At 37.6% G+C, this 26,512-nt stretch overlaps 1 protein-coding gene across 5 annotated transcripts; it reads left to right on the top strand.

The window, feature by feature from the left end:
- Positions 1-1,595: 1,595 nt before the first annotated feature.
- LOC125271851 (oxysterol binding protein) lies at positions 1,596-26,056 on the top strand. 5 transcript variants are annotated; one of them, XM_048196123.1, is made up of 21 exons: positions 1,596-1,752; positions 2,705-2,875; positions 7,647-7,855; positions 7,990-8,146; positions 8,375-8,486; positions 8,625-8,823; positions 10,453-10,567; positions 10,741-10,804; positions 12,085-12,252; positions 12,335-12,580; positions 12,676-12,796; positions 14,309-14,412; positions 14,739-14,834; positions 15,017-15,204; positions 17,513-17,742; positions 17,873-17,911; positions 18,661-18,708; positions 18,801-18,839; positions 20,676-20,714; positions 21,130-21,159; positions 23,749-26,056. In XM_048196123.1, exons 2-21 carry the CDS (start codon positions 2,742-2,744, stop codon positions 23,889-23,891), a joined length of 2,481 nt encoding a protein of 826 aa, XP_048052080.1. In that variant the 5' UTR covers positions 1,596-1,752; positions 2,705-2,741; the 3' UTR covers positions 23,892-26,056. The 5 variants fall into 5 exon arrangements, with proteins under 5 accessions (XP_048052080.1, XP_048052079.1, XP_048052081.1 ...); XM_048196122.1 differs by having other exon boundaries at positions 17,513-17,763; XM_048196124.1 differs by lacking the exon at positions 17,873-17,911 and having other exon boundaries at positions 10,744-10,804; positions 17,513-17,763.
- Positions 26,057-26,512: the final 456 nt, after the last annotated feature.

Genomic DNA, 26,512 nt, shown 5'->3' with positions numbered 1-26,512 from the left:
TGAATGTGTTTTTGTGTTTAACAATGATGGAGTCATTCCATGAAACCGGTATACGATTTGAGTCCCTCTGACCTTTTTCAGTGTATTTTACCTATTGGGTCACTAAAATATATTTGTAAAAGTTTTTTGTATTAATTGAAATGTCTCCTTTAATAATGTTTAAAAACATGACTTCTTCATATTAGAAATTATTTTGTTTTTTTCAGTTGACACCACCTATTTTGTCATGTCCCTCAAGGCCTTCTATGAAAGTGTACTTGGGATATGAATAATAAAATGAGAAAAAGGCCATACATTTTGCCATTCCCATAAATATCCATCTGTGCTTTTTTGCTGGTAATGATTTTTTTCTAAGTAAATTCATGATTATTCATTAAAATTGAATATTATATTTATTTCCGTACCTCAGTAACCCCTCAACCCCGTTACTCAAACCATTCTCCCCCTATAAAAATAATGAACTGATACTTATGTGACATCATTAATAGGAAGTGACATCACAGATGTCTTCATTGTGAGCAGACACAGGCAAGTTACCACCTTCTTTAATAATTATAACTAAATTATGTTGTGAAATTGTGTTTGTCAAGCTTAACGACTCAACCCCGTTACATCAATTACAGATAGAAAACTATTACTTGTGAAAATTATCTTTGTTATTTCAACATTATTAATGATCTCTTTATATCATGCATGCCATGTGCTCTCCATTTATTCACTAGATTTAGAGCAGTGTCCAATTTGGGGGGAAAAAATCAACCCCGTCACAGTAAACCCCGTCACTCCTACATTTGTATTATTATTATTATTTGTTTTTAAGTTTATGAAAAAGTAATTTAAAGTTAAAGTTTTAGAATACTGATTTTAGTTCAAATTCTGAAGCCTTTGATCAAAAATAATGAGGTTGCTGTCACAAAAAGTGCCCATTTCAGGTTTTATTATAGCAAAAGTGTGAGATTTTATGTAACTTTTATATTTGCAATTACTGAATTAGTGTGAGGGACATCTGATTAATAGGAAAATGTTGATTTGATCACAAATACATTTTATAATAATATTCAGAGAGCTCCCCATAGTGTCCATAACTTAAAATAATGACCAATAATAAGAGGGATTTGATGCCTGAGATGGGAAAATATGTTTTTCTGGAAGTTAAATATGTCATTAATGTTGTGGGGTGTTCAGAAAAGTAATACATGTTGGTAAAAAATCTAAAAATGTGTAAGTCTAAATCGTACTGGTTTCGTGCAATGACTCAATGTCTGTTATTTGAAGAGGGAAAAAGGTGTTATCTTGCTTGGTAATGAACTAAATTACTTGGAAGAGCTGTTTATTCCGGTTATTATGAATAATACATGTAATTAGGTGTTTATTATTGAACATTTGTATTTTCATATCACTGTTGCCACCGTTTTATAGGCTAAAAACAATGAAACACTCGAGGTTCGTGCATGAATATTGTTAATTTACCACAATCAACTTCTTGTAAAATAACTGTAACGCTGGCAGCTTTATTAGGCTACTATTTATCACATTTACTCATTAAAAACAAATCAGTTTCAACTAAAATGTCATTAGCGAGTAAGTCAAATCATTTTTACACATGTATTGACCAAAATCAGGTCGGTATCTGTATTCTGCGCACTGGGAAAGATGCGATAATGTGACTTTTATGCGAGTTGTGTGAGTAACTCACTCCTGTGATCTCATGTCACTGACTTCCTTCTTCAGAGGGGATCATTGAGAGATCAGGTAAGAGCTGGCCTGCACTAACACACTTTAAATCACATCAACACTGGGCATTTCACATCTCCCCGTCTTGTCATGTTGTTTTCGGCTATTTTCCAGAGGTTTCATCTGATGTTATGCTTTAATTGACGGGATATCTGTCATTATACAGAGCTTGAAGGTTAGCACAGGCTAGTTAGCTTCAGTTTAACACACATTCCCCCGCACGCTAACATTATTACAGCTCTTTTAGAGGATAAACGCGCATTTGAGTGGTTCATAGTTGATTTATCATCACGTAAGTGTTTAATTTATGAATATGTTCGTGTTTTTTGACTGTACGCGTTCATGTCTCGCGATAGCGCGTCAGTTTTATTAGCCGTTAGCTGAATTAGCCGTCAAAGTCATTTTACGTTTACATTTATGCACATGCGTATTAGCAAACTGGGTTTTTATTAAAACCTCAAGAGTGTGTGTATTATTTTTCAAAGCGGTGTTAATAGACTTGTCATTTAAAGGTCGTTTGAACTCGTAGTTGTGTGTGAATGACTCCTTCATACAGGCCTCATTTATCTAAACAAAGTTAAAACTAGCCCGAGATTTGTTTGTTTTTATTTTTGACGGTCATAAACGCTGTTGTTTAAGGGGTTTTGTTTTAATTCGTGTCTATAAATGAAATTAAGTAGGGTCACTGAGTGACACGTAGGCGAAACTGACATGATATCTACTAGGCTAGTATAACACACATTTCAGCCTTTATTTTTGCAAGATTTGGGATGTGTTTCAAAACTTAGTATGCTGTGAACCCTTTAGGCAGCACAAAAATGATGTCTAGGTGGGGAACAAAACAAATTGGGTGTGTATGTAAACATTTCAGTTGCCCTGGCAAGAAAGAAGTCAGTGAGTTTGTCCACCATGGTGTGAGTCACACAAGTATGTTTTCAACTAACCCGTTTAACCCTTTGTGTTCACCCAGACCCCCGTCAGACACTGTGAAGCCACGGGCTGTCGTGATGTCGGAGCCCAAAGCGCCCATCCCGGCCCCTGGAGACACCTATAAAGGCTGGCTCTTTAAATGGACTAATTACATCAAGGGATACCAAAGGCGATGGTTCGTCCTGAGCAATGGCTTGCTGTCTTACTACAGGTGAGTTTGTGATGTGTTATTGTTGTTTATTATCGAGCTCTATAGACAAAAAAAAAAAAGTTATCAGGTATCGTTTCCGTCAGACAGCATGTCTCGCAATGGCTGATAGGAACTTTTGATGGCCTGATGAACCCTTTGTGACGCTGTCAAGTGTTCTTTGGCCTTTCACCAATATCTGATAAGGCGCAAAGATTTAGATAGTGAAATTACTTGATATTCTTGGTATGGTAAGCATTGCCATTGCTCATAGAAACCTCTAACTATTAAAGAGTATTAAAGAGGAGGCTTTGATTGTTTTTGGGAGGGTCGAATGTTCAAAAAATGCATCATTTTTCTCGTATTTTGACATTGTTGCACCTCCTTTCTTCCCAGTCTGTCAGTAAACGGTCCGTTTAGTTCCCGTCTCTATGAAGCCCCTCCTTCTAAAAAGCACAATGTGCTCTGATTGGTCGACCACTTCGAGTGTGTTTCGGAAATGTCACGCCCCTTAACGTAACTGCGAGTTTGAACACACTACTTACTAACTCAACCAGGCCTCGCCTCCTTTTTTGTGTGTGTATGTCTTGGGCGGGAATTATTTAAATGAGGAATATTGTGACGGAAGAAAAGTCGAGACTTCAATGGAGGCGTTTCAGGGAGGTCAGAAACGATTGCGCACTGATATAGAGAATAACTCCCGCTGGAGTGACTTTGTAACTTTGCAGACCTTTTTCATGCTCAAACTAAAGAAAGTTGAAAATGTAAGAAAGCATAATAGGTCTTTAAGCTCATGCACATAACCCGTCCCGTATTGTTTGTGCTGAACTACTGATGTCTCAAGTCATACGACTTTGAAGCGACTTGTGCATACTAAGCAAGCAAAAAAAAACTCAGGACCTTTTGTCTGTCTGTAAGATGATACCATTTTACGTAATTAGATTTGAGTTGATGTGCTGATGAAGCTGCATTCATCTCATTGGGCTCTGTCAATTATTAATACCGCATGGAGCGACCGCATGTGTGTCTGTTTGCTCGTGCGATCCTCACTGTTTGTTCAACAGTTTGAGATGAGAGGATAACACATTCTTTAAAATCCACCCCTCATCGGCTGATGTCTAACTCTGTAAATATTCAATAACTCTACAAGGTCTCAACAGTCCTTTGGCCATTTTTGCTCTCCTTATTATGTTGTATTTGTGCATGATTACGAAATGTAAATATCATTAAATGAATACTGTGTTAAAGCCACGCCAAAGCAAATAAAACAGGTCTGTTTTACAATAGTGCTTCATTCAGATCGAGCTGAAAATTACTAAAAGTGCTGTGTGTGGCACTGAATCATCCGATTTCACAACTATGATGCTTTTTTGGCTCTTTGTGAATGGATGCAGTATTGTTCAACAGTTTGTGGCCAGACTTTTTTTTTTTTTTTTAAGAAAGAAATGAATACTTTTATTCATCAAGAATGCATTAAATTGATTAAAAGTGACAAAGACATTTATAATGTCACAAAAGATTTCTATTTCAAATAAATGCTGTTCTTCTTAATTTTCTATCCATCAAAGAATCCTGAAAAAAATAGCACAGTTTGCACAAAAAATTGAAGCAGCACAACTGTTTTCAGTATTAATAATAATAGAAATGTTTCATTAGCAGCAAATCAGCATACAATCAAGTCTTTTTGAACAGTAATGTAAATAAAAACCATGCAATTCTTATAAAATTTGATTTATTTTTAATGTAGTAATTATTAATAAATCTCAAATGCTTACGGTGTAAAATAAATGAGTATTTAAGCAGTTAAAAAGCACATTGCACACTTTCTAAATGTTGCATTTAGATGTTCATCATACAATCTGTTACATGTGTATCAAATTAAATGCTGAATTGAAACTGATTTTGTCCGTTGTTCAAAAAGAACCTACATATTTTCCTTGACTAATATAACAGATGCTTGTCTGATAAACCCAGAAGCGCATTACATATATTGTGTGATGTCATAAAATATAAAATATTTGCACAAAATAACAAAATACAGTGGAAACTTCCTGAGTATTTATTTAGTATTAAGCATTGTCTCCAATGTCAGGTTCTGATTTCTATAGTAAACAGACATTTTTATGGCTGTTCACCACACTGAAATGTCTCATCAGCTAGAAATAGTTTTTTTGTGATCACACTAAATAATTCTTCAGTAACTGTTAAAATCATGGAAATCCATGAGTCAAACGGTGTGGGAAGTCTGACTGTAGCATTACAGTGTAAATAAAAGGCACAAGTGCACATTGTCTTTTCCATCTCCACATGACCATTTTGATTGGCTGAGTGAGTTTGGGTCACGTGACTGTCTTAACAGGTCATCTCTGTTCAGGAGGATCACACGCTCTACTTAAGGCTTGATTTCAGCACTTCCTTTGGTCCTGCAGGCGGTCATCAACAGTTTCTCATCACTCTTATTGTGTGTGTGTGAGATTCATCAGGAAATGTAGAGGGCGAGTTAGAGATTTCAGGTTACAGGCTCTGGGCTGTTAAATCGCCTGGCATCGGTCTTGTGCCATGTCATAGATCGTCCAAACTGGTCTCTTTTCTTTCTGCTGAGTATGGAAAATCCTGAGAATTGGTGATTCATCAGTGTTGGCAAATTACAGTGAAGATGGAAACATTATTTATATGTGATATATTTGGTGCTGTTTACATATGAGCTGCTTACCAGGATTACCTCTTCTTTTATATACAGCACAACAGTGTTATTTTAAGATTACTTGTATACAGGGGTTGACATTAACTTTTTTGCTCACCAGCCACTGTGGCTAGTGGTTTTCCAAAGTTACAAGCCACATTTTCACTGGTCACAATTCTAACATCGATCAATACCATGGGGAAAATTTGCCATATAGATATTTTATTAAATGATAATATTATCTCATAATTTGGCAGCAGGTATATTAGGCTGCTGTCACTTTAAGACCTGATGCACAGATCCATTATACTCTTACATATGCATTTTCTTTCTCAACTGTTTACATTCACTTAAAACAACTGACCGTGTTTACTGGCATTTTGACATTCTGTGTGTATTTGACTGTTTAAGCGCAATAAGCAGTGAAAAATAACTCAATTTAGTACTGAGAGGCGGCTTTATGTGCGCACACTTTGGGTGTAAGGACAAAATTGGGAATGAGTAAAATTATGCAACCACACACCGATATTCAAGCACTCTCAACTAGGGCTGGGTGATATATCGCATGCGATTCTCACGCGCATTTCGTCAGTAAAGCCGGTTCCCTGATTACCGCTAAATCGCCATCACCTGCTTTCAAATGGAGCGCCATTTAATAGCCAGAGCCGTAGTTCACTGATAAGCCACGTTCATATCGCAGATGAATCGCCTTCGATAATGAACGCGATATTTGCGTGGCTTATCAGTGAACTACGGCTCTGTCTATTAAATGCCGCACCATTTGAAAGCAGGTGATGGCGATTTAGCGGTAATCAGGGAACCGGCTTTACTGACGAAATGCGCGTGAGAATCGCATGCGATATATCGCCCAGCCCTACTCTCAACAGTTTTCATTCGGAGCAAATGAAATGAGTGAGGGGAGTTTGTGTGTTGACTTACTGTCGGAGAGATGAGCGAGAGAGAAAGCGCAGCTGGTATCGTGGATCTTTTCTGTGGAAAATGAGTATTGTAAGTGTTTCACATATTTCAGTATCGATATGTATAGAAAAATCAATATTTTTGACAACACTTTATTGCACACAGTTTATAATTTCAGATGCCTTTCTAAAAGACTACAGTTGAACAATGTATATTATATATAAATTTAAACCTGTCAAAGTGGCTAGTAGGAGTGACTGCGTTACACGCCACTGCTGAAATTGCGCATTTGGCGGATTGGCGGGTGTTAATGACAAGCACTGCTTGTATAAGATTATTGTATTTATTACAGTTTTGAATTAGCTTTTATTTGTATATTTTCAGTCTCAAACAACTTGTCTCATTATGAATATGAATTGACCCTTCGCAAAGACCCGCCCCCCTTAGTTACTGTTGCTTTGTCCGACAAGCTGTGGCGCTGTCACGCCACACGCAGTGAAAAATACATCGCAGAACAAAGAGGAAACTGACGACACGTCGACAGACAAGACAAAGCAGGTTACTTATGATATTAAACAAAGTCCCAGCTTTCAAACTGTATGGAAATTCAAACAATAAAATGTTTGAATTTGTAATCGATGACTTAGAGAACATAGTTTTATATTGTACTGTTGTTTCTCTTTTGATTTATTCATCTTGAAGCTGGTGGGATTAATTCATGTCTCAGAATTATTTAAGAAGAAATTTTTCAGAATATTTGCTAAGATCGTAAACATGGGGCTCTTTTTCAGTCTGATATCAGATACTGCGATAGCAGCAGTAACGTATCTTCTGTCACATAAATGCACAAGAGTGAAAGAAACTCTAGCTGAAGCCATTTCTCGAATGCTTGCCTTTCAGTGCTGATTCATGAATATTGCATCAGATGCTGAAAAACAGCTGTCAGGAAGCTTTTGTTCAAGTTTGTGCTTGCAGAGTTTAAAGAGAGCCTGATGAATTCTCCTCTAGCCTCGCAGAACCAGACTTTGACTATCATTATCAAGTATAAACACATTGCGTGTTATTCTGGCATCCCTGGGGCCATCTGAATGTCATGTAAACCATGTTTAAAACTAAAATTGGATATGACTATGACCAACTGAAGTGTTTCATCTTGAACGCCTCATCTTATCTCCATCCCTTTTGCTCTTCCAGGACCCAGGCGGAGATGGGCCACACGTGTCGGGGCACCATAAACCTGGCCACAGCCAATATCGCGGTGGAGGACTCATGCAATTTCGTCATCTCTAATGGCGGCACGCAGACGTATCACCTGAAGGCCAGCTCAGAAGTGGAGCGGCAGCGGTGGATCACAGCACTGGAGCTGGCCAAAGCCAAAGCTTTCCGCATGCAGGCTGAATCGGGTAAGTCACGCCCCCTACTAACATTGGGAATGGAAAAGGAAACCGCATTTGAGAATGGCACGACATTGCACACTCATACTTTTTGGGGTGGAAAGCGTTTCACAGTTTTTGTTCCTCTTTTTCTTTCTCTGCAGATGATTCTGGGGATGAGTCCTCTCCTCCTGCCTCAGGACAGGGCGGAGGCTCACGTAACTCAGAGGTGCAGTCCACTCTCCGGACCTTGGGCAGCAAAGTGGAGGATCTGAGCACCTGCAACGACCTCATCGCCAAACACGGCTCTGCACTTCAGCGGTCAGTCTGTCTGTCTCTACCAGTTATACCAGTTTCTCTACCAATATAGAAATAATTCACAAATACATCAACACACATACATACGTATATATGTGATTTTATTTCAGCTTTAATTAATTTTTCAAATAACGAAAATGATTTTTTTTCCCCCAACTCAGATTTGGCCTTTGTGCTCACATAAAGTGTCTATTTGCTGTGCAATTTGTTGATTCATATGTCTTCTTTCAGGTCTTTGTCTGAGCTGGAGGGAGTTCGGCTGGAAGGACAGACAAGTGAAAAGATTCGGCAGGTGACAGAGCGCGCCACGCTCTTCCGTATCACCTCCAATGCCATGATCAACGTAAGACAGCCGGGCAATATATTTGCTTTAGGGAAAAAAGCCGTTCACTTCATCATTCACTTGTGGTTGTCTGTTTCGCACACGGAAACCACTCTGTTAAACGTATTCTTAACGATTCTCTGACAATCTGATACTCAGGCCTGCCGGGACTTCCTGGCGTTGGCTCAAGCTCACAGTAAGCGCTGGCAGAAAGCCCTGCAGGCAGAGAGAGAGCAGAGAGTCCGACTGGAGGAAACACTGGAGCAGCTCGCCAAACAACACAACCATCTGGAGAGAGCCTTCAGAGGAGCGACTGTACTGCCTCCTTCCCAGAGCAACCCTGCCATAGACAGCAAAGGTACAGAATCACAGAAACACTGGGCTCCACAAAATAATATATAGACTAATATATAAACACAGCTTTCTAATGCATTGTCTTCACTAGTTGCACACAACAATGAGAAGACACCTAGTGATGTCCGACTCCAAAACGAATGACCCTTATGAGCAAATCCTTTTGAATGAATCAGTCAGATTGATTCACAAGTCAGTTTGAGTCTGCCTCACAACACACACTGTTTTCAGTAAATTAACACACCTTTTTCCTTTATTTGCACAAATATAGAACTATATGACAGCGATATTTACCTAAATATACACTATTGCTCAGAAGTTTGGGGTCAGATGTTTTCTGAAAGAAATCTCTTCTGCTCACCAAGGCTGCTTTTTTTTGGCCTTCTCTACATTAATGCCTCCTCCATTCATTCATTCATTCATTCAAAAATACTGTAAAACAGCAATATTGCAACATAATGGTACAATTTCAAATATATTGTAAAAATGTAAAAAGTAATTTATTCCTGTGATCAAAGCTGAATTTTCAGCATTATTACTCCAGTCTTTAGTGTCACATGATCCTTCAGAAATCATTCTAATATGATGATTTGATGCTCAAGAAACATTTCTTATTATTATCAATGTTGAAAATAGCTGTGCTACTTCTTATTTTTGTGGAAACAGATTTTTTTTTTTCAATAATATTTGATGAATAGAACGTTCAAAACAACAGCATTTATTTGAAATAGAAATCTTTTGTAACATTATAAATTCTGTATTGTCACATTTGATCAAATTGAAGGAACTGAATTGAAACTTGCAATTGCATGTTATAAAGTCAGAATTGTGAAATAAAAGTCGCAATTCTGACTTTATATCTCCCATTTCTGACTATATATTACGCTATTCTGACTTTATATCTCACAATTCTGACTTTGCCTCATGCAATTCTGACTATAACTTGAAATTGTGTGATAAAAGTCAGATATCACTTTATAAGTCAGAATTGTGAGATTAAAAACTAGCAATTACCTTTTTAATTTATATCTCACAGTTCTGACTTTATATCACAATTCTGACTTTATATCTCGCGATTCTGACTTTATCACAATTCTGACTTTGCATCACTCGATTCTGACTATAACTCGAAATTGTGTGATATAAAAGTCAGATATCACTTTATAAGTCAGAATTGCAATAAAAAGTCGCAATTACTTTTTTTTATTTTTTTTTTATTTAGTGCATCCTTGCTGAATAAAAATATTAATTCCTTTAAAAAATAATCTTATGGACTCCAAACTTTTGGTAAGATATGGTAGTGTATTTTACTAAAACATTTTAATAACTGAAACATTTTGGGTGATACAAATGAGTCATTGAATCAAATGTTTTTTTTTTTTTTTTTTTTACATTTAATTATTTACAATTGGAACTGATTCAAATGCCTTTTTCTAGTCTTTAAGAAACGTATTGGATGATTAAAAATCTTTGCGATGCTTGAAGTATTGCAGTATTAAATATTTTATATATCACCCAGAAAGATGAAATCCTGGGAACTCTAACACCCATTTCTATATCTAAGAACTCTAGCTATACATTTGAATATGACATACAGATTACCTGTATATCTTATACTTCCTTCGTCCCGTAGGCTCAGCTGCATCAAAGGGCGACGCCAGTGACGAGGACGAGGAGAACGAATTCTTTGATGCTTGCGAGGACGTTCAAGAGTTTATCACTGTTCCAGCAGACCCCAAATATCACAGGTCTTTGTTTACTCTCTCGCTCCTGTCGTTTACTCCCATCCCTCTCTGACCCTTAACTCACTTCTCATATAAGTGTTACTGGACCTAAGTGTGTGTCCTCTGCCTTCCCTTCCCCTTCCTCCTCTCTCTCACACTCTCTGGCTCTCTCATACTCTAATTTCCATTTCTCTCAGGAGATCTGGCAGCAATGTCAGCGGAATCAGTAGCGAGCTGGGAATGGACGACGGGACGACATCGGTAAGGCGCTATGTTTATAGCGTTTATGTATGTGAACCAAATTCGACTTCATGTGCGGTCTAGATAAAAATTAAAAAAACCCATAGTTGCTATGTTTCCATCCAAAGTTGTGATTTTAACTTGTGCGCAAAATTGGAATATCGCATAAAACATTTGCGAATAAACAACCATTTCCGTCCCATGTGCTCAACAGAACAAAATCTTCACTTCCTGGGAAATTGGCGAAAAATATCTGTATTAAAAAAAGTTGCTGCAATTGGGGAAGCCACTGTGGCTCCTTTTTTGTATGTCATAAATGAACGAAACACAACATGTTATCTTTCGTTCGGGGGCGATGCCTGATGTTTAGGAACTCAATCATGTGCGACAGTTCTGGCAGGTAATTATACTAAATCATCTTGATGACAGACTTTGGCAACATTTGAGATGCTGTGCAATGAAATTGGTCCGCTGGTTAGTCCAGTTATCCAATCTAGGGCTGTCTATTTTTAAAAATCCTCATTTGCAATTTACTCATGTTGAGTAACCGGCAAAATAAGGGAAGTGGCGCATACCACAGACGAGAATCCATGAACTGCACGATTAGATCACTTTCTAAGGCTGCACGATACATTAAAACCATTTAAAAATCATACTAGAGCATAGTGCTATTGTGAATTCACAAAGGCTGCGATTCATTTGAATAAATATATGCCTGGCAGGTTTAGTATTATATGCGTGTAGGTTACGTGCCTCCGTTCACAGTGAATGCAACTCCACATGAATTGTTATCATTTACATGCGTGGAAGTATTAAACAAGGATTTGATCATGCTGTCAGTGTAACAACAATCACCAGGTTGTTGGCGCCCTCTGCAGGCTCTTGTTTGCCTTAGGTTTATTTTTATTACCACAAAAAAAAAAAATCTGATTACTTGATCAGTTATCAAAATAATTGACCAATTACCAAAATATTTGTTAGTGACAGCCCTAATCCAATCACATCCTCTGTTGAGGCAAAGTCACGTGAGTTTTTTTGTTGCATGTCAAGGGATTTATTCTGTAAATGTGTCTCCATCGTAGTTTATCCATGTCTTAACAGATAAAAAAAAGATCCACCTCAATTGAGTGCCTGTTTTTTTTTTTTTTTTATGCATATTTTTAGAATTTATTTGCATCTTGGTGTTTCCATCCAGCATTTTTATGCAATATCCTAAAATTTGCATAAAAATAGGTGGACGAAAACAGCCTTTGATGTCTAAAGTTCATGTTTGAACACATTTTTTTTTTCATCTCTCACAGCTAGACGAGCAGTCTCTGGCATCCAATCCCGAGTCTCCGCAGTCCCAGGAGGTGGTGCCTGTGAGGAAAAGACGGACCCGAATCCCAGATAAACCGAATTACTCTCTCAATTTGTGGAGCATCATGAAGAACTGTATCGGAAAAGAACTCTCCAAAATCCCAATGCCTGTACGCTCATCTGTGTTTTTATGAGAATCCCAAACAGCCCAGATTCATGGCTTTGCTTTCAACGCATCCGTTCTTTTCCCAGGTTAACTTCAACGAGCCCCTGTCCATGCTGCAGCGTCTCTCAGAGGATCTCGAGTATTACGAACTGCTGGACCGGGCGGCCAAGTGCCAGAACTCTCTGGAGCAGATGTGCTACGTGGCAGCTTTCACCGTTTCCTCATACTCCACTACGGTTCACCGCACGGGCAAACCCTTCAACCCTCTGCTGGGGGAGACGTTTGAGCTGGACCGTCTCCAGGAGAGCGGCTACAGGTCCCTCTGTGAGCAGGTGAGGGGACATCAGCCTTTGTTTATCCAGCTTATTGAAATAAAGCGAATTGTGTTTGAAACTTAACCCGTTCTTCGTCCCGTCTCTCTCCTCAGGTTAGCCATCACCCTCCGGCTGCGGCTCATCATGCAATCTCCGAACGAGGCTGGACCCTGAGACAGGAGATTGCCCTGGCCAGCAAATTCAGGGGCAAATATCTCTCCATTATGCCCCTGGGTAACTATTTATTCTATTTTGGACCTTATCACCATGTTAAAGTTTTAAAGTAGCATGTGCAGCTTTCATTTAACAGAGAAGATTTTTTCTCACATTACAAATGTAATGTAGAGTGGAGTAAAAGACGCATTTTGGACACTTAAGGTGCATCCGTGTTCACGTAATTATGCACTATTCAATGACTTTTTGTAGCATAAATAGTGCGAGTAGTGTGTTCACGTAGGGGTGTATGATATACCGGTAGACCCGATTAACCGGTAGAAATTTGGCAACCATTTGAGATTTTTGACTATGTCTCTATCGCGGTCACGAAAGCTTAGCATCTGCATGCGTTTTTAAGCATCATTTGATTTTAATCCGTTGAAGCACAGAAAGCAGCGAAAGAGAACTCGGTTCAGTTTCTGAGTGCTGTCTGAGAGTCATGGAGCATGCTAGTACTGAACATAGTTCTTTTTGCCTCCTTATTGGGCTTGAACGGTTAAATACACACACTTATGTGTTAAAAAAAAAAAGCCCATCTTTGCGAGTATCCTCATAAACAGTCATTTATGTCTTAAGTGGACCTAAATAGTTAAGAAAGAAAGCACATATGTATCAATGCATTCGGTCTTAAAGTGACAGCAGCCTAATAAGCTGCTGTCTGTCATTAGTGTTAATCAAACAACAGAAGACAAAGAGAAAATCACTCCCTGCTCCTGACTGAATCATATTTGTGACTTACTAAGAATACATTTTTAATCTAATTTGCACAGTGAACAATGTGCATTGTTTTTTGTACATTTAATTTATACAACTTATAGTATTTTTTATTTCTAGTGCTAGAAGTTTTTTACTTATTTTTTCAGACTGTTTACTTGTCTTCAGTAAGCTTGAGAGTTTAAAAATCACAGGCTAGTATTAGTTTTTTGTGATATTGAAATTGGACAAAAATTATGACATTTCAATGCCATCAAAATGTTCATATCATAATTACCTTATTTAAATCAAAAATTACTATATCGTAAAATAAAATTACTCATATCGTGATATAAGATCATATTGCCCACCCCTATGTTCACACTAAATTCAAAAGACAAAAAGCACATTTTAAATGACCCACTTAATTAACCCGAAAAACTGAAGTGTGGAATGTTGGCCACTTCATGCACTCAACTATCACAGTTTTAATTATGAAGCGGATGGGGAGGGGCTTGCAGACTTTGATGATGAATGACAAAATACCCTTGTAAAATGTATACACTACATGGTTGAGTACATACATAGTGTATAAGTGCATAGTGTATAGTGGCCATTTGGGACTCAAGATTAATCACATTAACTATGAATTTGTTCCACTAACATTTGACAAATGCAAAGTGTCACAATAGTGTTACACAATACTACGTTACAATACTGTGGTTTATGAGTCGATGATTCTTTGCTCATATGAAAAGATGGATATTTGAATGTCTTATTCTTGTCTTCAAGCAAGAGTTTGTGAGCTCATTTTGAATTGCTTGTGTGTTTCTCCAGGTTCTATTCATTGTATCTTTGAGAAGAGTAACAATCACTACACCTGGAAGAAAGTCACAACCACAGTGCACAATATCATTGTCGGGAAACTCTGGATAGATCAGGTTGAGAACACAGTCTACTTAATTAGGCATATATATTTTCATATTCTCAGCATTAATGACTGCCGGGCTGATTTGTGTCTGTTACAAAATCAACTTGATGGTCTTGTTGTTTTTTTAAAAATGTGTTCATTTCAGCAATTTCGGTACTGTCATTTTATATTATGTATATAAAATCATCATTTTCAGCCACTGGCCACCCTGTTTTTTTTTTTTTTTTTTGTGCATTTAAATGTTTTATTATACAAATGTTGCCGTTAAATTGCAATCTCTATAGTGTGGCATTTCATTTCATACAACAGCTCAGTTGTGTCTTTCTCTCGATTCAGTCAGGAGAAATAGACGTTGTGAACCACAGAACAGGCGACCGCTGTCATCTCAAATTCGCCCCGTACAGCTACTTCTCCAGAGATGTGGCCAGAAAGGTGAGTCAGCAACTGTTCCACTGACTTCTTTTTCCCAGAATGCAGACGTGTCAGTTTTGTCCCCTTTCATTCGTCACCCTCTAAACATTTTCATGTTTTTTTTTTTTTTTTTTGGCCTGTTCCATCCTTCTCTATTTGATGTCTGCTTTCACTTCCTTCTTGTGCAATGCCTCACTCTGTAGGTTACGGGGGTTGTGACGGATAAAGATGGGAAAGCGCACTATGTTCTCTCTGGGACGTGGGACGAGAAGATGGAATACTCTCGTGTGATGCAGAGCACCAGAGGGGGGGAGAACGGCGCCGACGGACGACAGAAAACTGTCTATCAGACGCTCAAAGCCAAAGAGCTGTGGAGGAAGACTCCGCTGCCGTAAGATATTCCCAAACACGTACAATTAAAAGAATATTCTGTGGTGCACAATTAACAGCATTTGTTCCTTATTTTCTTTAAAAAAATAAATACATTCTAGGTTACAGTTAGGCACTAATAATGGAAGTTAATGGGGCTGATTGATAAACGTTAAATTGTTTCAAAAGTGTAGCCACAAGATGTAAAAAAATAAATAAATAAATAAATAAATAAATAAAAAAAGTTGATTTTTAAACATGATTTTACTGTGAAATCACTTATTAATATTTTCTGATTGAAGTTTTTAATTAATGCACCCATTTTAAAGGGTTAGTTCACCCAAAAATGAAAATTATGTCATTAATGACTCACCCTCATGTCGTTCCAAACCCGTAAGACCTCCGTTCATCTTCAGAACACAGTTTAAGATATTTTAGATTTAGTCCGAGAGCTTTCTGTCCCTCCATTGAAAATGTATGTATGGTAGACTGTCCATGTCCAGAAAGGTAATAAAAACATCATCAAAGTAGTCCATGTGACATCAGTGGGTTAGTTAGAAGCATTTAAAATACATTTTGGTCTAAAAATAACAAAAACTATGACTTTATTCAGCATTGTCTTCTCTTACGGAATCCTTTCCATTGAATTGATTCCATTGAACTGATTCCATTGAATCCTTTCATCTGTCAGCGTTGGTAATGCACTTTTACGTCATTGTTTTTGGTGATTAGGACATCCGCGACATGCACACTTACGCACCATTTTAAAAAAATATAGCAATACCAAAATACAAACAATGTAGAATAGCTTGAATACAGTGTGCGTCTCCCTCAGACTGTAAACGAAGCTGCTTCTTCTTCTTCTTCTTGTTTTACGGCGGTTGGCATCCAGTGTTTTGGTGCATTACCACCCCCTTCTTGTAAACGAAGCTCGGGCGCACCAGATAACACGTCAGCAGCGTCTTACGTCAGCAGCATCACTGCGGAGTTGTGAACGCTGATTGACAACAGACCCGGAAGAATAAAGTCGTAGTTTTTGTTATTTTTGGACCAAAATGTATTTTCGATGCTTCAAAATCGCCAAAAACAGCCACGGCGACGTAAAAGTGCATTACCAACGCAGACAGATGAAAGGATTCAATGGAATCAATTCAATGGGATCAATTCAATGGAAAGGATTCCGGAAGAGAAGACAATGCTGAATAAAGTCGTAGTTTTTGTTATTTTTGGACCAAAATGTATTTTCGATGCTTCAAAAACGTCTAACTGACCCTCTGATGTCACATGGACTACTTTGATGATGTTTTTATTACCTTTCTGGACATGGACAGTATATACATTTTGTACCGTACATACATTTTCAATGGAGGGACAGAAAGCTCTTGGACTAAATCTAAAATATCTTAAACTGTGTTCTGAAGATGAACGGAGGTCTTACGGGTTTGGAACGACATGAGGGTGAGTCATTAATGACATAATTTTCATTTTTGGGTGAACTAACCCTTTAACAGAAGAATTCTTCAGTCGTTACACCAGTAGGTGGAGACAAGTGACTGTTACAAATATGTATTTGTCATTGAAGCATTCAGGAGATTCATTCAAAACACTGATTGTTTGTGAAACAAGTCTTTATAAGTGTCATTGAATCATTCATTCAAACTGATTAAAAAAACAATTATTGTTGTTATTATTATTATTATTATTATTATTATTATTATTATTGAAATACTATAATACTATTGAAATTGTGAAAAATAATGATATTAAATACTGTTTTTATTTTACAATACTACTGCAGTAGTAAAATATCACTAGTGAATTTTTAGTGAAAAATATTGTGAATAGATTATTGAATTAATTTTATTATTATTATTGTATAGTCGAATTCTGGGGGAAAAATTTCTTGTTTGATCACATGCCTGATTATTTAAGTGATTTTATAAAATTATACGCTTCACATTTCTGCTTCAAAAAATTGGCCCTCATTCACTTTTTCATTGTAAATGTCTTACTCTAACCTCGATTTTGCTTTTCTTTTTTTTAAGAAAACAAGGCATAAGACAAAACATCAGAATTATGCCACAAATGCTATCACTTGCTGTCAGCTGCTTAAATTGTTTTGATCATGGAATATTTCTTTAATTAATGAATATTAATTAGAATACATGACTGGACTTCTAATGAAGGTTACGAAGTAATGTCACCATTCCCTTATTAATATTTGAGTAGTTGTAGCCTTGGCTTAGTATTTAGTGGATGCTTTTTGACACATCAAGTTGTGATGCTCTTCCATCATTTTTCTGCCCTCTCTCTGTACTGTGCATATACAGGGATGGCGCTGAAAACATGTACTACTTCTCAACACTGGCGTTGACATTGAACGAGCCAGAGGAGGGCATTGCTCCCACGGACAGCAGAAGGCGGCCGGACCAGCGTCTGATGGAGCAGGGCCGCTGGGAGGAGGCCAACGCTGAGAAACAGAGACTGGAGGAGAAGCAGCGTACCGCCCGCCGAGAAAGAGAGCGAGAGGCCAACCGCACCTCCAGCCCTACAGAAGAGGGTAAGGAGCCAGCAGACGGGGGTAAAGTGACCTTTTATTTGTCCTTCTACACGTCTCTCCTCCTTTCTTCCGCCTTCTCGGCGTCTCTCGTTCACTCCCGTGTGTTCACTGTCTCTGTCTTTCCCTCAAGCTCTCATTGAGGACTCCATAACTGACTCGCCTCTAAAAAGCAAGTACTCCTGTTCTACTTCGTTTTCCCTTTATCTTTTCTCTATTTAATTGTCGTCTTCTGAATTTTCTCGCATCTCACACACACACACTGTAGTAGTGCTTATTTGCATATTATTAAAGTAGTAGTTCACCTGAAAATGAGCATTTTGTCATCTTGTTCCAAATTCGTATGACTTTGTTTTTTCTTCCGTAGAGATTTTCCATATAATCAAAGAAAGGGACTCGGGCTGTTGAGCTCCAAACTGTGTTATTTTAGTAGCAGTAATATACTATTATTGCAGTAATATACTATTATATATATTATTTAAAATGAATTTTTATCTTTATTTTCCATTTTAGTAAGTTAAATTGGTTAATTTTAGTAAATTTTTGTAATTTTTGTACTTCGAATTAAACTAAATGAAATTTAGTTAAAATAAAATTTCAGTTAACGATTATTTTATTGTAATTAACCATTTCTTATTTCATTAAAAAAATGACCAGTAAACTAGTTTTGTAACACTTTTTTTCTTTAAAACTTCACTCTTTATGTACCACGTATAAAAGAAAAAGTCATATGAGGTATGGAGCTACAAGGGTGAGTAAATGATGACAGGATTTTTATTTTTGGTGAACTATCCCTTTAATAGGAGCACTTTCCACGCCTCCATTATGCCATTCACTCATTGTATTCTTTCTTTTTTGTTTTTGTCTTAATTTGCATCCCCACTTTTAATTTTTGGCTGCTCGTCTCTCAACTCTGATCAGCTGAAGAAGTCGAGATTGCCAGTGAGCCCTCTGAGACCACTTACAAAAGCAAGTACCATCCCACCCCTCTCCCTAATCACTGTTTCTCACGTTTATCATCCAATCATCTTCATTTTTCCATCTGTCTATCCCTCCATCAGCTGACACGGATGAAACTTCCTCCGATCTTTCACTCTCAAGCAAGTAGCAGAATCAACACAAACCATTTAGTCTGTTTTAGGCTGTTTTCACACATAGTTTGATTACTTTTATTTGAATTCTCCTTGCATCATGCATATTTAAAGATGACCTATTATGCTTTTTGGCATGTTCATCTTTCTTTAGTGTGAGGCTCATGAAAAAGGTCTGAAAAGTTACAAAGCACAAAATCACTCCAAAGGGAGTTATTCTCTATATCAGTAACACTGTGTCTAAACTCTCTGAAACGCCTCCATTGTAGTCTTAAGTTTTCTTCCTGCAACGAATTTGTCACAATATTACTCACTTAAATAATTCCGGCCCATGGCATACACAAAAAAAATGGAGTGAGGCCTGGTTGAGTTAGTTAGTAGTGTGTTGAAACTTGCGGTTATGGTAAGGGGCGTGACATTTCCCAATCACACTCAAAGTGGTTGACCAATCACAACACACTGGTCCAGCCCACCAATCAGAGCACATTGAGCTTTTCAGAAGGAGGGGGTTTATATAGACAGGAACTAAACAGAGCGTTACTGGATGAGATGAGCTGCAACAATGTGAAAAAATAATATTTTTTGAACATTCAAGCTTGAACGTATTCTAGTAGAGCCCAACAACAAAATCAAGACTTTGTAAAAGGGCATAATAGGTCTTTAAACGAGCATTTCAAATCAGTTCCATGATGCATACATTTAACTTCCACTAGTGGGCAGTGTGAATGCATAAATTGCAGCACTATATAGACAGAAATTACACTCTAAAAAACACTGGGTTAAAAACAGCCCAGTAAATATAGGACAGAACACATGTTGGGTTCATTTTACCTAGCAAATCGGGTTGTTTATTTAACCCAGCATAATGGGTTGATTCATTTTTATTGTAATACTACCTTTTTTCCCCTTCATATATGAATGAATGTTTATGGATTATAAACTTTATATATATATATATATATATATATATATATATATATATATATATATATATGGAATATAAACTCCACACAACCTATGGTTTGCATGATAATTCCTTTATTTTCAATTATATTTTATAGTATAGCATATTTTATATCATTTTAATACATGTTGCCTACATTTAAGCTTGTCTAACAAATATTAGAAGTAAAAATTAAACATGTAGAAGAAATTCAAGTGTAATTGACCAGTTTCCACCGTAACGGCACGGAGATGGCTCATGTTCGGCGGGGGAACTGCTAACTTCAGACTGTGTTTCACTCATAGCCGAAAAAAGCTGTGACCGACTCCATAACCTGTCCATAAATAATCAATGTACAACTCTGAGAAAATATTTTAACATCCTAAGTATTTATATTTTGTATCTTTTTGAATAAAATCATAACATTTTATGCAAGGCATCAGGCGTTCCAATCACTGTGACTCACATCGCGCCCCTGCATGTTGCTTTGCATAAAATGAAAGGATCTACAGAACAATAATGGAATTTTTAGATAAAATAAAATGTACTTAAACCTGTATTTTACCAAAGGCATTCACCAATTTGACGGAGCTTCACTGCTCTCTCCTGAAGAGGTCGTAAAAAGCCTGCGATAAATAACTCAACCCCTGACCCAGGATCTGGGTTACACAAAAACTACTCAAACACTGGAAAAATAACCCCCCTAAAAAAATGACCCAGAAAACTCAACCCAGGATTTGGGTAGAAAAAATAACCCAATATTTTTTAGAGTGTCATTGTTGAAGTCCATTCCCCATTAGTCTTTCATTTCTTCAGTTCAGTCCTCCGGTGCATGCTAACCTGTCTCTCACTCCTCTTCTCTTTGCCTGCATCCCTCCATCTTCAACTCTGTGCATCTTCAGCTGAAACACTGCACGGCTCACATCCACCGGAGTACTCAAGCAAGTACCACACAGTTCACATAGATCGTTACAAAGCCAGACCGTTTACGGTTGTTAGCGCTGCATGTTTAAAGGGGTCAGATCATACATTTATTTAAAATTTTTAAGCAGATATCAGGAGGGTAAAATTGGCACCAAAAACATTCATGATTTCATTCTTTACTTTAGTTCTTCTTAACTCTACAAGTATTTCTTCATGACCATTAGATTTAAGTCTTATTTTTTTCACAACACAAGATCTACATTTTGTGTTAATATATTCATATGATTATTTTAACTGTTAATCTCATGAAACTGCACACATTACACAGCCACCCATATTGTCACACAACATTATAAAATGGCAGTCGTGTGGTCAGACTTTGACTTGTGAATTTGTGAGCACTGTCTCACTTTCTGCTCTGTCTCGCTCTAGTGGAGGGTCCTTTTGGAGCTCCGGTCAAAAGCAAGTAACATCCACCCAAAACCCTTCCAGCCCCTCCATCTCACACCTCTAATAGAGCTGGGCAGTGTGATCAAGCAGAAAACTGTAGTTTAACCACTTAATTTTGACACTTCGTGCCACTCTCAAGTGTGAGCATGTAGATTAAAATACAAAAGAGGTGCGCACATTCCTCAAACCCAAACAGGGCTCAGGTGCGGGACAAAGAAGACAAACCGAAGCAAAAAACAAACGTAATGTCCGCACACTGATATAACTGCTCTATAAAAATAGATTATTGCAACGTTTCGACCAGGTGTGCCTGATGAAGACCTGATGGTCGAAACATTGCAATAAGCCAGTTTTTTTTTTTAATGCAGCAGTTATATCAGTGTGCAGTTTGTTTTTTGCTTTATGTAAATTGTTTCCAATATATGCACACCTGTAACAACAGAATTTTTAATTTATATTTATTGTGATTATATAGACAAATATTATTTGTAAAATTTATTATAAAAAGTTAAATAAAAAGATATATGTATATAAAGTTAAATAAAGATATATATGTATAAAACCAGTGCTGTCAATCAATTAAAAAAATAACTAATTAATTGCACATTTTTCTGTAATTAATCGCAATTAATCACACCTAACACTGAAGTTTTGAATTTATTTTTATATTGTAATAAAGACGATATATTTTAAATATTTGATCTAACAGGTAGAAAATATCCGTAATGTTATCAAACACTTCATAGTCTTAACTGCATAATTTAGATTATTGATTTAAGATTTGTATTTATTTTTATTAAAGCTACAAAAGTTATTCAGTTAAGAGCAGTGATTGATTCCCTTTTTCTTTTGTTCTTTGATTAACATTAATGGCAGACTGTAGCTGGTTTATTAGGCTGCTGTCACTTTAAGACCTGTCACACATGGCGCGGATCTGAATCCTGTTTTTTCACAATCCTTTGTGTTCATTTAAGACATTATTTAACTCATTTTAAGACTGTGCTTAATGCGCATTTTGCAGAGTATTCTCATTTTGACACAATGTTGTGGTTTTGTCCATTCACATGCGAAAGAGAGGTCAGTGCGACCAGCGAACAGTGAAGTGGCTTTCTGTGCGCTCGATTTGTGTGTGACTGTCACGCAGACAGGAGATTCACAGAAGGGCACCAGTACAGATTTAATTTTTTTTTTTTTTTTTTTTTGCGCTTGAATGGTGTAATAGCACTTGAATGAATGATAGCATGATCATATAATGTAATGCAAACTAAAGGATGATAGAAAAAAATTAATTGCGTTAAATATTTTTAACCCGTTAAATTGAAAAAATTAATTGCATGCGCTAATGCGTTAATATTGACAGCACTAATATAAACACATACACATAGTGTGTATATTTATATACACTATGCATTTTTTTTTTATATTTATTTAATTTTTTACTCCAGAATGAAATACAGTTTATTTATGGGATTGTGCAGAAATGAGCATTACTACATCTTGTAATATATAGAACATTTTTGCGTGCAACATAGGGCTGCACGATATATCGCATGAGATTGTCACGCGCATTTCGTCAGTAAAGCCGGTTCCCTGATCACCGCTAAATCGCCATCACCTGCTTTCAAATGGAGCGCCATTTAATAGACAGAGCCATAGTTCACTGACAAGCCACGCAATATCGCGTTCATATCGCAGATGAATCGCCTTCGATAATGAATGCGATATTGCGCAGCTTGTCAGTGAACTACGGCTCTGTCTATTAAATGCCGCTCCATTTGAAAGCAGGTGATGGCGATTTAGCGGTAATCAGGGAACCGGCTTTACTGACGAAATGCTCGTGACAATCTCATGCGATATATCGTGCAGCCCTAGTGCAACATCTATCAAAAAAAAACTTCATTGTTATATATCCTACACTTGCTATAATATAAAATTGTACTATATAACTTGGACCGTGATATGAAACGTAGGTCATACCGCCCACCTCTAAACTACCAATATTTGTTTCCCTCTTCGCTTTTTTATTTTTTCTCTTATGTTGACCATGTGCTTTTCTTAGCTCCTGTTTATCAGCCTGTTATGTTAACGTAGAGTGCGAAATGTGTTGAATCAGAGATTGTAGGTAGTTTAGATTTAATAGTTTAGTCAACGTTTGTCTTATAAGTTCCTGGCTACATATGAAATGGTGCCTATTGGCTCGTTTTACATTAAGCGGCACGGTTCAGTTCAGTACAGTATGATTCGGGATGGTAAACCCTTATCTGGCTTGAGTTTCCACTGCCAACACTTGATAAGGTGTGCCAGAAAGTAGCGATCAATGTCATTTGGTACTGGTACTATTGTGCTAGGTACCCCAACAAAAGGGTCCCAAAAAAGTAGTACGGTACGGTTTGGAATTAGGGTGCCATTCACAACTTCTGACAATGGAAGCGGCAAAAATTACATACCGTACTATACTGAACCGTTCCACTTGGTGGAAACGAGCCATATTAGTCGTCTGTTCTGTAGAAAAGACTGCAAAGGCTCTGTTGAGTTAATTGTACCTACTATTCTTTAATTAAGTGACTGTTTGTTTGCTTTTGTATGTCCGTGTTCGATCAGGCGGTCATCCGGACAACTACAGGGCGATGTGGTTCGAGCGGCGCGCCGACCCGGCGACAGGAGAGCCCACGCACATCTACAGAGGGGGATATTGGGAGGCCAAGGAGCAGGGCAACTGGGACTCCTGCCCGGACATCTTCTGATCCGAATCACGCACATGCCCCACAACACCCTCACTTTCCCTTTACCCCGAAAAAAACGAATCAAACGAAAGCTCAGTCAGCTGCCCCATTCTCTTTTCCCTATTGTAGTATATCGAGATACACGTTCTCTCTCTTGCCAGCCGTGCTGTAATCAGTGGACATTAAAGGGACATCGAAATGGTTCGGGAATGCTCTCCCACCACCGTCCACTGTGTGTCGCTCTCTATTCCTCGTGTTCACGGGGTTATTAAAGCATAGGGTTCATGGTTCAGTAGACGCTAGCGTTAGAAAAACATCCTTCTGAATCCCTTTCCTGCTCCACACGTCTTCCTCAGGCTGTGGACGTCACCTTCTTAAACATCCCGGGGATATGGAGGCCTGTTTGCTCGTGTGTGTGTGAGTGTGAGTGAGTTTAGAGAAGCGCTGTAGTGCTCTTTGGTTGTGTGAGAGACGTAGTTTAAGAGCTCGCCTTGGTTTGTGGATTTTAAAGAAGTAGTTCGCATTAATATGAAAGCTCTGTCATTGCTTGCTCACAGCCTCATTGTTATTGCAGCTCTTTTGTCAAGCACCAAAAAACACATGATAGAAGTATCATGAATGGAGTCGCTATATATTCCAAGTCTTCTGAATCGATACGATGCGAGGAATTTCGACTGACACACTAATTACGACGCAAGAGCCAGTGGCTTTTGGAGTCAATGACCATCAAATCGCACCATTTTTTTTTAAATGAGCTTTGGCACGTGTGAAGATTATCATTGGATAGCAACGTAAATTTCAGTCTTTCCTCACAATAAGCTATCGTATTACTTGAAATAATGAAATATAAGTCGTATGCATCACTTTTATGGTGCTTTTGAGTCATTATTTTGGTCCTTTTGACAGTTGTTCTGCAGAAAAGTCAAAATATGTGTATTTGAACAACCCGAGGGCGAGTAGATAATGACAAAATTTTCATCATTTTTGCATGAACTATTGCTTTGAAACCAATCACACTTGGAATGTCCTCATTAGAAGCTGAGAGGACCGTGTCAGCCTCATTCTGATACTCTAACGTCCGCTAAAATCACTTAAACTGACTAAAGAATTGTCCATAACCTACAGAACAGCATATCTGCTGATCCTCATGAGGGATTGTGCTGGTCTTTTCAGGAAAGCGTCAGTGTAGCCAGAGGAACACGTTGCACTGCTCGGTTTTAGTTTCAGTGTTTGAAACTGATGTGTAGAGCACGAGACACCAAAGGCACAACCTGTTTGTTGATGTTCCCCTTCAGCCTGGTTACAGATGCTTTATGGTTCTGCGGTGTCCACAAACTGAGGCGCTCAAGTGTGTGTGAGAGTGAGTGTATTCAAATGGGCATGTGAGGTCAAGGGAGAACTCTCAAACTACTATGTATGTGTGTGTCTGTGTGTGTGTGTGTGTGTGATCATGAGTAACGTATTTGGGGTTTGTTGTATATCCAGTGAAACAAAAAAGAAAAATCGCATTTTATTTTCAAGTGTACTTAAAACACATGCGTGGGGAAAAAGCAAGAATACAGCAATGCAAAAACATTGCGATATTTGTGTATATATATCAAATAATGAAGTGAAATATTCATACTAATAATACCAATTCTTCTAATGCTGAAACTGACAGCTAGAGTTATAATTATGATGGTAATTTTGATGTAGTTTGAGGGTTCAACACAATTATTTGGACTTTTTATCTGTTTTTTGTTTGTTTTTTTTGTCTTTTTGATATGGGAAGCGACGACACATCTGTTTTCTCCCATAGCAAAGATGATGTGTTTGATTATTGTCCTTTAATGGATCCAGACTAATGGAAATTTTATATATATATGTACATCTATCCCATCATTGTCCTATTCCGTTAAAACAGCCGTGAATTCAGTTATACTGCTGTTTGTAATCATTACAGTTTTCTTTGTTTGCAGTCTCTTTTTATTTGTACAACTTTGATTTATTTTCTTTGACTGTCATTTCTCAAGTTTTTCCTCACTACCGCTGGTTTTCATTCTCGTTTGTCCTGTTCGTGTTGTCCCTCTCTTGGCCTCTGATCATTGTGTTACGGCACAGAATTGCTCTTGACCGTCGTCATGGTGCAGATGATGATGATGATGATAATAAAAGCTGGTTTGAAAAGGAAACTGTCAAACACACAACGTTCTGTCACGCCTGTCATTATCAAATGTCACACTTTACATATTTTGCATAGTTTTCTTAGAGATCATGAATGGAAATGCAGTTGGTGGATAGTAAGTTTCGCTTCCCTGCATTCTTCTCTGGAGGAGTGCCACCCTTTTTTTTCACACTTTCTTCCCTCTTTAAGATCTGCCCATATTCTGTATAAAAATGAATTTTAATTAATTGTGAAATTCTGGAAAGTTATTTGAAATTCATTGGTCAAAGTATGTTTAACAACTTCTGAATTTAACTCTGAAACTCCTCATTAGTGTAAAATACATTTTTAATCTGTTGAGAGCAGAAAATGAGTAAATACACTTGCCCATCACAGTCAGTGAAATGTGTCATGGTAAAATGCTTAAATTGATGGATATGATTCTCTTCTTTTAATCATGTATCGCACATTTACCCTGTTAAATTTGACTCGTTTCTTT

The sequence above is a fragment of the Megalobrama amblycephala genome, linkage group LG7 (genome assembly GCF_018812025.1).
Source record: "Megalobrama amblycephala isolate DHTTF-2021 linkage group LG7, ASM1881202v1, whole genome shotgun sequence".
Lineage (NCBI taxonomy): Eukaryota > Metazoa > Chordata > Actinopteri > Cypriniformes > Xenocyprididae > Megalobrama > Megalobrama amblycephala.
The sequence above is the reverse complement of the archived record's forward strand: the minus strand, read 5'-3'. Positions and strand labels throughout refer to the sequence as shown.